Genomic DNA, 10,893 nt, shown 5'->3' on the forward strand with positions numbered 1-10,893 from the left:
GCATGCTCCCATACCATACCTGGGCGATGGAGATTGTGGTCAAGTTTATGTGTGTAGTTTTGGAGAAGTTCCCAGTGTTTACATATATCCTGATTAACGGACACCACACAATGATTATACCCCACCTGGACAATTTTTGTTCCAGGTGACATATAAATGGCTGGCATAATCTCCACCAAATATGAGAAACAGGCTGGAGTACCTCGGGTTAGGTGACGGACAAAAACACCCCCCCCCCCATTCCCAAAGAAGGTGAGGAGCCGAAACGACCTTTCAGGTCAACATACGTTCACGTACAAGCTTGCCTAGATTCTCACGTGAGTACACCCAAAATTCGGGGTCTCTGGGTGCTTCAGTTCGTGGATGAAAGAACAACAAACAAATGTACAAACATTTGAAATTTTTACAAGATTTGTAATCCCCTCGGAGCCATTTTCATAACAATATTTTCGACACCATTCCTTTGACTTGAACATTATATGATTTGAAAGGAGAAGAGATTTCGGTTAACTTGATTCACAGGAATTAAAAAATGACAAAATTCACAATAAAAAAGTCATAAAGGGAGAACTCGTCCACTGGGTCTTCGAGGTACAACTCGTCCACTGGGTCTTCGAGGTACAACTCGTACACTGGTTCATCGAGGTACAACTCGTACACTGGTTCATCGAGGTACAACTCGTACACTGGTTCATCGAGGTACAACTCGTACACTGGTTCATCGAGGTACAACTCGTACACTGGTTCATCGAGGTACAACTCGTACACTGGTTCATCGAGGTACAACTCGTACACTGGTTCATCGAGGTACAACTCGTACACTGGTTCATCGAGGTACAACTCGTACACTGGTTCATCGAGGTACAACTCGTACACTGGTTCATCGAGGTACAACTCGTACACTGGTTCATCAAAGTAAAACTCGTACACTGGGTCTCAGCTGAAGGATGCTCGGAGAACAAAAAAGTGACAGACAATGTTGGAGTGCAAATGTGTTTGTGCAGTAATGAAGTGACACATGTTGAAGAGTGATGAACAGCATACAGTGATGAAGTCACGCAAGACGTACACTCCGTGCAGTGATGAAGTCACACACGACGTACAGTGATGAAGTCACACACGACGTCCAGTGATGAAGTCATGTACGATGCGATAAAATAAAGTCTCTGGATGGTTTAAGTACCTGTACTTCTGGAGACTGATGTTTATGTTTTTAAATCTTGGATCAGCCGTCTGGAAGAGTCTGATGTTTCATCTTTCATTCCTGGAGCTTGTACGACGGAGTGATCATGGATCCACTGCCAAACATCACATCTTCTCCAGTCGCCGTCACTGAAACTTCTTCCTCTATTCACACATCAACAAAAGAATGTCAAAATCCTTCAACAGCATTGTCATCATCATCTCCATCATTATCATACCTTCCAACACAATCCTGGAAATATTATATCCTTTCAATTGTTTTCTGCATCTCAGTTAAATTCTCTTCTTTCTTTTACCTTCAATTTCACATCTTTATTTTCTTCATCACAAACTCCCACTGGATTTTTCAAACAATTAATTTTAATGATCATCCAGGTGTTCGCCATGATTTTGATAGGGATACATTTGCACTCACGCCAGACTGCTCCCACCTGGAAGATTTGTTTGCTGCTTCTCTGGATTCGAGTTCAGCAAAATATGTTTGTCCTCAACACTTCTGAGGCACAGACAAAATGGGACATGATGCAGGTGAAGAACATGAAGTTTAGACAAAGTTTGGAATAATTTGTGATGCAAGACAAGAATCTTGGCAACTTACGTTCCAATCGGTGGGATGGTTTCAAGTGAGCAGGAAGGATCACCTCTTCTGAGGAGTCTTTGGATAAAAAACAAACAACAGAAATATAAAAGATTAAATACATTGATATCTTCATTAGTTTGATAACTTGTTCAGAAAAGGCCACAGAAGGAAATGTATGGATGGAACAGGTAATCGATGAAATAGTCAAGGAGCTATTTCCCATATAGGCCTTAAAATAAGGTCTTGCTCAACCCACACCACATACAAGGTCTGAATGCATATTATGCAAGGGCAACCTCTCCTGAGCAGTTTTAGGGTGGGTATCACTTCAAATTGTGGTGTAGCATTTTTTCAACAGTCCAATTTGTATGGTGGGGGTCAAATAAAGTTTTTTCCCATCAATGGGAGAATGTGATCCATGGTGGGTTGCTTTAGTCGGTTGTATCTTTTGAACTGGTTCATTCCAATTATTATACAATGTATGGATATAAAGAGAAGAGATTGGTGCATCCATATAAATTACTGTCAGTGAAGTATTAGTCGAAATTCATATGTAGAATCCCATAACGTAACAAACATGTTGTAGAATTCACCTGGCAAATCGAAAAAGTGTGTTTGTGGTTTTGTATTTCTCTGTTTGCTGAATGTCTGTTGAATGCATAATTTTTGTGCCTTCATTGCATGTGCATTCATAATATGGATGTACAAAATGTATTATTTGTGATCTTGAGACAGTTTGCCTGTTAAATATACGTAGCTCGACCGCGTTGGCAAAGAACTAATCCTAAATCATCTGTGGTTTACACATGTTCCATTTTGAAGAGTCATGACTTTTTGCTGATTGTTATAATCACAATTCTTTTCGTTTCAGGTAGTTGAACAGTTCCAAACGTACCTGGACGTTCATCTTGACCTGTTACTAATTTGTCTTCTGTGCTACAGACTGCAGTCTGTGAGGGATTAAACCTCGTATGATTTCGTAGATTTGATGGGACATGGATGACGATACCAGCAGTGCTTGCATGCTTCCTGATTTGCCACCACGAAAACAGAGAAAGAGAACAAACGTTGACAAATGTGTACTCTGTCAAGAAGATTCACAGGATATTCCTCGAAAAGGATAGAGCACTTCCATGGAGAGGCTCGTTTCTGCACTGCAGTGCAGGCAAGATGAGCGTAATGAGCGACTGCTTCCAGATTTACAGAGACTAATGACCATGGATGTATTCTGGCATTCAAATTGCTACAAGTCCTGCATGAGCAAACACGATCTCGATAATACTGCGAAGAGAAGAGGACCATCTCTGTCGCCGTTTGAAGTTTTGGGATCGGATACGATGGATGCAGATCAGCTCGGGAGACGGTCCAGATCACAGTCTAGTCTTGTAGACTGGTCAAAATGGATGTTCTGCAAGAATAGGTCCCACAAAAAAGTGACAGAAATACAGAATGCGAGCACATTTGAAGTGTGTCAATCTATCGAGGTTTCTGCTGAAGCTTGAGGCGATGAAGATATGTTGCATATAATCCGTGGAGTAAACGGTGACCTTGTGGCAGCTGAAGCAAAATATCACAAAGTATTGCGCGATCGGCCGCTTGACTCGAATGGCGACCGCGTCGCCCACCGGAACGGACAATTAAGTCCTGACCCTCCGGGAACTACCGCCAGGAGCCAGTCACAGGTGGGGGTTTAACCTCACCACAACTCAGTCCGCATTCGACCCGCGCGAAATAGAGTCCGATCGCCGAATGGTCGATTTACCTAAGCACCCGCGCGGATAGCGTACTGAGGAGTTGTACCATGCCACAGGTCGACTCCGGACACGAACCGCTTCAGCGGCTCATTCCGTACTACAGGGATAACCGAGCGGAGTTATCGGCGACCTTGACGGTTCAGATTAGTTACCGGGTGTTTTAAACCCACTATTAATCCCTAACGTGATGCAAGATGGAGATTCAAACAAAGGAAAAACGCAGCGAAACGGGGAACAATTGAACCAGCACATTTGTGACGGAAGCACGGAAGGCACGTATTTTACAGTCAAGCAAGAAAACACAATAAAAGCATGCAGATCTACAACCGAATATGATTTACACGGCAACACTTATCACAGTTCTACTTTTCAAGACTGGCGCCACCCACAGACATTTACACAAAACCCCAAAAGAAAAGGAAGTCGCGACTTCCCTTGGCGCATCGTCCAGCCCTTGGCGACCGTAACTCCGAGTCCCTCCGGCGTGGTCCACTGGGCTCGTCCATCACGCCTGCACGTGTCGTCCGCCCGACGGGGACGAACGAACCGAACCTCCGACCAGGAACAATCACCACAACTCTCGACAATTGACCGAACCAACCAAGAGCAAGGACTCTCCAAAAACTCTCTCCTTTTGGAGGGTGGGGCTCTGCCCCATTTCTGGCTCCACCTCCCTTCTGGAAGCTTCCCAAAAAGGGGCGTGCCTTCTCGTTTCCCCCCTCCCCGCGCCGTGCGGGGGACGAGGAAAGTCAGTTTTGGCTCGGGGCCAGGGAATTATTCCCCCAAAATCAGGCCCCCACCTTTTTTCACCTTTGACCTCTGGCTCAAATCGCACCTCCCCCATGCCAAAACGCGGGAAAAGCAGGAGGGAAAATCCGGCGGGAGATATTCAAGCGGGAGTTTTGGGCGGGAGATGCCCCTTCGCACCCTGTTGCTGCTGCCACTCCGCTCCTTTCATCCGTCCCGCGGAGATCGTGACCGCACGGTGCCCGTTGAATGGCAAGTGACGAATATGTGGTAGCGTCATTGTGGAAGGTGGCGTCGTGGTGTGAATGGCGTGATTGTTGGCGTCATGTACTGAATGGCGTGATCGTTGAGATGTTGGTTGTGGCGATGTTCGTTGTTGTTCTAACACCAAATTAACGACAGCAAAAGAAAAACGACTATCTGAAGAATCGCAGCCCGAATGGATCACATGTATTCCCTCTTAACAACGGGTTTGGGCTAACTACACATGAACTTTCCGATATATCTCACCTGAGGACCCTTTATGGTGTATTACGAATTTCCACAGTCGTAACAGTATGCTTTTCAAAGTACATCAGGAAGTCAAACATCAAACATCACACTTTTAAGGCCAGCGAAAATGAAGATAAATACACCAGCGCTTTCCGGGACTTAATTGATGACCTTAAAACAGATTTGAAGCATGGCAAGGCAGACGATCTGCACAATCTTCTCGAAAAATATCAACGTCTTCAAGTTACACACGGTGTTGACCAAGATAAGTCCATCAGATACACAAAGCAGCATTTGAAGGACAGATTGATGAGGCATTTTGGCGATGAGGTGGTATTCCACCAGCCCCGAATTAGAGAGCAATCAGAACTGATGTATGCAAGCTAAATATCACTGCAAGATGTTCTGAATGCAGCCTTCAAAAAAACATTTGAGCCCCATGAAGACGAAGATTCTTCCGCTGATGAACAAGTTTTGCATCAGACAGAACGCACTAAACTTCTGTATCGTACTGCGATGCTGATCAGAGGGATATTGCTGAGTGCAATGGTATTCCTGTCAAGCCTTTGAACACGGACGATCTGAGTCTCATCACAGCGAAATCACTTATACTAGACAGTGTATACTGGTCCTTACGCTGGGTAATTTCGGCTGATGATAGTGACAATGCTGGGAACTTTCCGGCAGAATGCAAGAATCAATCAGATGAGAGGAAGGTCATCATGGTGGCGCAAGATCTACTTCATTGCTCGTCACATGCAGGACTTAAGACTCTGAATCACACCAGTCTCGCCACGGCAGTTTGTTTCATAATTGGTTCAAAGGAACTGATAACATTGCTTAACCGAATGGGCCACTGTTCGTCCTACGATGACATAGAGGCGATTGACTGGCAAAGGAGATTCTGACTAAAACAGAAGAAATTGGAGTTGTCATTCCATCGAACATCTGTTCTGGTGTCTTCATCCAGATGGCTGGTGACAATAATGACATTAATGAGGAGACACTGGATGGGAAACACACCACCCATACCACAACTCTAGTTCTGTATCAACGGGGGCAATTTGGGCCATTACCAAATCACACGCCGATAGCTGACCATTCTCAGAGGAAGAGATCTCTCGACAGCACAATCATGCTACAATCTATGCAACAGTTCAGCGCATACGGCAAAAAGCCAAGTGTTGTAGATTTTGTGGATAAGGCACATGGGAACTGGTTACAGTACTTTGAACCTGTCCACACATCAGCATGTGTAGTCGATCTGGCTTGCGCATTGTGTCGGCTTTGCCCCACCAAACTATTTGATATCAGCATCCTGTCGAATCATCGAGTTGACCTTGCGAACAGAAAGTATCTGGCTGCAGTGGCTTCCATGCAATGGTGTCCTGTGCTACTTCAAGTAACACTGTTGTTGGATATGGTCCAATGATTGAAGGCTCTCCCACTGAGTATAGCACAATCTATACAGTGATGAAAACCACACAACAGATGATGGCAAGCCAAGGGCAGAAGACTGTCGTGCTCACATTTCACCTCGCCATCGACGTCAAGGCAAAAGAGATCCAGTGGAGAGTGCCAGATGAGTTCTCAAATTCCATCATCCGCATGGGAGGATTCCATATTGCCCTGAACTTTCTAACTCTTCTGGGCAAAAAGTATGATAACTCAGGCACTGAAGATCTTCTGATTGAATCTGAGGTCGATGGTAACAGCAGGACAACTTTTCTTCTTCAAGGCAAATCATACAACCGCGGGGTGAGGGCTCACAAACTTGTCATGGAAGCAATGTTCCGTTTAAGGTGGAGTGAGTTCATCAAGTGGCTTGCTTCTCGGAGGGGACATTCAGCCACAACAGAATTCCTCGTCAATGACACAGTGGTCGTTGGTCTATTGTGTATTTGTGCAACAGATATTTTGATACTTTGGTGTCAAATTTTCATAAGAGAATTACTGAGAATGCTTCTCTCCACATTATTTGGATTCCATGTACACATTCTGAATATTACCCCACCCACAGCAACTCGAATCTACATGTAGTATAATCCATTCTCATTCCATCCATGTATATCATGTCAAATTTGAGCGAATAATTTGGAAAATACAGTCGTTTAAATCAACCCACCTCTCAACCTTGTTCTAATATTGGTGTGAAAACCTGATTTGACCCCCACTATACAAAATGGCCTGAAGAAAAAAAGAACGTGTACCACAATTCGAAGTGACACCCACTGTAGAAATGCTCCAGAGAGGTTGGTGTCACAGAATATGCAAACAAACATTGTATGTGGTGTGGGTTGAGAAAGACCTTTTGCCCCTGGGTCTTGCTCCTGGCCAAAAAAGGTGAATCAGGTGATCTCATCCAATCGAAGGGAGTTAAAGTTCTTGTTTTATATTCTGCATGGGGATGACCATGCCAATAAGTTGCCTTCCCACGAAAAGTATGATTGCAATTATCTCCACAATGAAGGATATTCTTCTTCATCAATCTTGGGGTTGGTTGTGCTTTTGATCTTGTGGTTGGTTGTGTTTTTGATCTTGTGGTTGGTTGTGCTTTTGATCTTTTGTTTGGTTGTGTTTGCACCCAGTGAGTTCACCCAACCTGTAAAAAGGTAATGAAAAGTTCTCACCTGTTGAAGGTCTTGCATGTCACATGGCTTCGTGTTGTTGCTGGCCGTCATCACGGTGAGGTTTCCGTTCAGGAGGCAGCCAATGAACAATGGAAGTCAGTGATGAATTCCTTTTCCTCAACAATAAGACCCCACCATGGTTTTCTGCAGCTTTGGTGCCTTTACTTTCAAAGTTCAGGTTCTTGTTCTTATTAAATGTAAAATATCCATCAGGAATGAAATCCTTTCCTTGTCTGGACTTTCAAAAAAGGTTTTGGTTTCGGCTCCGATGTGATCTCAGGTATTTGGAAGAGACCGTGCGTTGAAGGAAATTGTTTTCAACAGAATATACTCTGTATTTCTTTTAAAGTGTGCAGCATGAGGAGACTGTATGATGTGAGATGGGAGATGAGGAGGGATGGTCATGATCTACGGAGATGAGGAGGAATGGTCATGATCTACGGAGATGAGGAGGGATGGTCATCATTTACGGAAATGAGGTTCACCCTTGGGCTTCTTGAGGAGGACGACTTTGTCTCCTTTAATGGTGTATCGCCCGTTTGGATCACTTTCTCTCTTTTTATCAAGATCACCCAACAGCATCTCGAGTGTTTCTCTTTGGAGCTGAGTGTAGTCTGGAGTGATGAAAATGTTTCTTGTCCAGAGAGAGGGATCCTTCAAATTCCGTATCTTTTTATTGTTCGTAAGAACCTGATTCCGATCAGACTCGCATCTGAAAACAACTTTCATGGGTCTGAACCTGTTCTCAACATAGCGTCCGATGCGGAAAGTCCGTTCAGGTTCGATCTCCAGGTTCATGGCTTTTATTAATTTTGCCACAGCCTCCTTGTCATGTTCACCTTTTCCCTCCTTCACTCCACGGAACACGAGGTTGTTTTTGCGCCTTTCAATTTCCGCTCGTTCATCCTTGAGAAACTCAGACTGAGAAGAATGGTGGGTCTCCCGTTTGGGCGGCAGTCGAGGAACATCGTGCTGTTTCTGATGATGTAACCTGCTTGCACAGTGAGGCTTTGGTTGTTGTTGGAGGGCAACACTGTAAAGTTGTCGTTTCTCCAGCCCATCATCATTCTGAGGCTTCGGTTCAGTCGTCGGCAGCAAATCAACATTGTCCTGTTGCTGCTGTTGCTGCTCCAGCCCATCATTCGTTCCAAGCACTTCTTCCTCGTTTTTCTCATCAAGCTTTCCTTCATTTTGTACTTTGTTCTCTCTTTCCAAGACCTCCTTCTCCCTTAACTCCACGTTATTTTTCCTATCCCTCATCTCTCGTTCTCGTACCATTAACATGAACTCTTTCAGTTTCCATCTAATTTCACGTTGTTTTTGTTCTTCCCGGTGCTCTCTCTCTCTAACACGAGTCTCTTCGTCCAATTTAAGCAGCCGGTACTCTCCATCTTTAAACTCCTCTCCTTGTTGGTGCATACGAAGCTGCCGTTTCTTTATCTCCTCATCTTTCCCATTCATGAATACTTCAAACACACCTTGTCGCTCCATCTCCTGTTCTTGACTGATCTGCAGGTATTGCTCCCGCTGCTGCACTCGTTTCTTCCAGTTATCAATCTCGAACATTCTGTGTTCTACAAACAGCATTTTCTGATCAAGTTCTTTATTTTTGCGTTTTTCCCACATTCGGACTTGGAATCGCTCTTTCGCTCGTGTGGATTCTTCTTTCTTTCTCATCCTGAGCTTTTCTTCATTTTTCCTCTCCTGTTCATTCATTTTTCTCTGCTCTTCTTCATTTTTCTGCCTCTGCTGTTCCTCCTCTCCTCTCTTCCGGTCCTCTTCCTCCTTTATCCATAATTCTTTTTCCAATTTCCGTTGCACATCCTTTTCCATCAACTCATGTTCCATTTGCTGCACAAACTTCTCTCTTTGTAAGAGATTTCTTTCGGTTTCGACCAACTGAGCCTCATATTCCTGAAGCTTTTCTTCCTCTCCTCGTAAAACCTTTTCTTTCTCTTTTTCATATTCCTCTTCCTTTTCTGCTTTGTCTAAAATGTTCTGTTTTGCTCTGAACTCCATTTTTTCAGGAATTTTCAGAACCTCCTTTCCCTCTCCTTTCTGAATTTCAAGGTGTTCGGTTTCCAGAACTTCCAATACCAATGGTGGATCGTCTTTTGATTCATTTTTTCTTTTCACTTTACATCGACATCGTAAACTGCAACAAAACAAACAAACATTATCAGTTCAAGGTAAAATGAAGTATTACATCACATGAAAAGTATGGAACACATGGTTTTGTAAAACAGAAACAAACATGTTCCACGAGTGTTACAGTTCTGGAGGATACGGAATATGGAACATACAGATGTAACTTAAACAATGTCCAAAGGAACGGTGTGGAAGATGAATCACACTTGATTATTTGAAGAATTTCATGTAATGGTGGAGGATGTTATGAACTTAAACATTTGTTTTGCGAAAGAAGGAAATTGTGACTTTTTTTGGAAATTATGTCTGACTTCGCTGGAATTCCATTGGCAGCATTTTTTAATGGCGTCATTTGGCGGCCATTTGGATTATAAAATATCCATTTCAGAAGTACTTTGTCCCACAACTTCGACATTGACCAACAAACTATTCCTTGGAAATCAACACGAAGGAGGTGAGTTTTAGTTAATATTCACAATAAACTTGTGCAACATGCGTGGGACATCATTCATATTGTTGCGGGCCGGGGACTGGTGGCAAGAATCACCGCTCGGTGTGGGGAGTTACGTCAATTCCCACCGGACTCTCCGGAATTGGAGGCCGTCGCTCACGGATAACTCCGTGAGGCGGCAGGTCGCTTAACCAACCGTGGACGCCAATACCTCCACCGCGTAGCGTAGGTTCTATTTCTCTGGAACCAATTTACCTAATTAACCACGCGGTGTCGTCTACAGGGTAACCACGCCCTCGGCACATCTTGCTCGAACCGGGTCACTCGACCGACTGCGGTAGAGTTCCAACGACCGACTACCAACTCCGGTTTGGGTGCAGTCGAGCGGAACTGCCAAAGTCGTGCCGGCTCGGATGAACAGCTTAATGGGAACAAAGACCCGACTAAAACTCAGACCCGAACCATGCTGGCCCAATGAAGGAAAAGACGAAAACGAACTGGGAACATTTCTGCAATAAATTATTTATAATAAAAACGAGGAAATTTACGTGGCACAGAAAAAGGTTTATTGGGGTGTAATGCAGGGGAAAGAAAGAAGATGTAGTGCAACAATTTACAGCAACTTACAAAGCAGACACAGAACAGACTTACACGGTAATTATACAGGCAAGATTTACAATGACCGAAAACACGAATACAGTTTCTACTTATTAGACTGGTGCCACACACTCAGACAAAATAATACCAGTTGAGGGGAAAGGCCTTTTGCAGCCAAAGCGGGAGGTGGGCTGAAGTCGCAGTTCTTTCGAGTACCTGAATCTCGGGGAAAGGAATGCTCCATGGTGCAGCACCTGCCAACAGTCGTGAAGTCAGGTCCACAGCCGCCCG

General features: G+C 44.2%; 1 protein-coding gene across 4 annotated transcripts; it reads right to left on the reverse strand.

The window, feature by feature from the left end:
- Positions 1-389: 389 nt before the first annotated feature.
- LOC147023893 (uncharacterized) lies at positions 390-8,916 on the reverse strand. Of its 4 annotated transcripts, none has more exons than XM_085889842.1 (5): positions 7,407-8,916; positions 1,802-1,858; positions 1,635-1,699; positions 1,184-1,347; positions 390-940 (listed from the first exon to the last, which is right to left on the reverse strand). In XM_085889842.1, exon 1 carries the CDS (start codon positions 8,895-8,897, stop codon positions 7,869-7,871), a length of 1,029 nt encoding a protein of 342 aa, XP_085745968.1. In that variant the 5' UTR covers positions 8,898-8,916; the 3' UTR covers positions 390-940; positions 1,184-1,347; positions 1,635-1,699; positions 1,802-1,858; positions 7,407-7,868. The 4 variants fall into 4 exon arrangements, with proteins under 4 accessions (XP_085745968.1, XP_085745969.1, XP_085745972.1 ...); XM_085889843.1 differs by having other exon boundaries at positions 390-950; XM_085889846.1 differs by lacking the exon at positions 390-940 and having other exon boundaries at positions 967-1,347; positions 1,635-1,696.
- Positions 8,917-10,893: the final 1,977 nt, after the last annotated feature.

This window comes from Eptatretus burgeri, chromosome 7 (assembly GCF_056783735.1).
Source record: "Eptatretus burgeri isolate ZD-2024b chromosome 7, Ebu_testis_v1, whole genome shotgun sequence".
Lineage (NCBI taxonomy): Eukaryota > Metazoa > Chordata > Myxini > Myxiniformes > Myxinidae > Eptatretus > Eptatretus burgeri.

Bases quoted from the DNA above. Each gene is read 5' to 3' on its own strand.
- LOC147023893 (XM_085889842.1), bottom strand. From the start codon at position 8,897: ATGGAGCGACAAGGTGTGTTTGAAGTATTCATGAATGGGAAAGATGAG.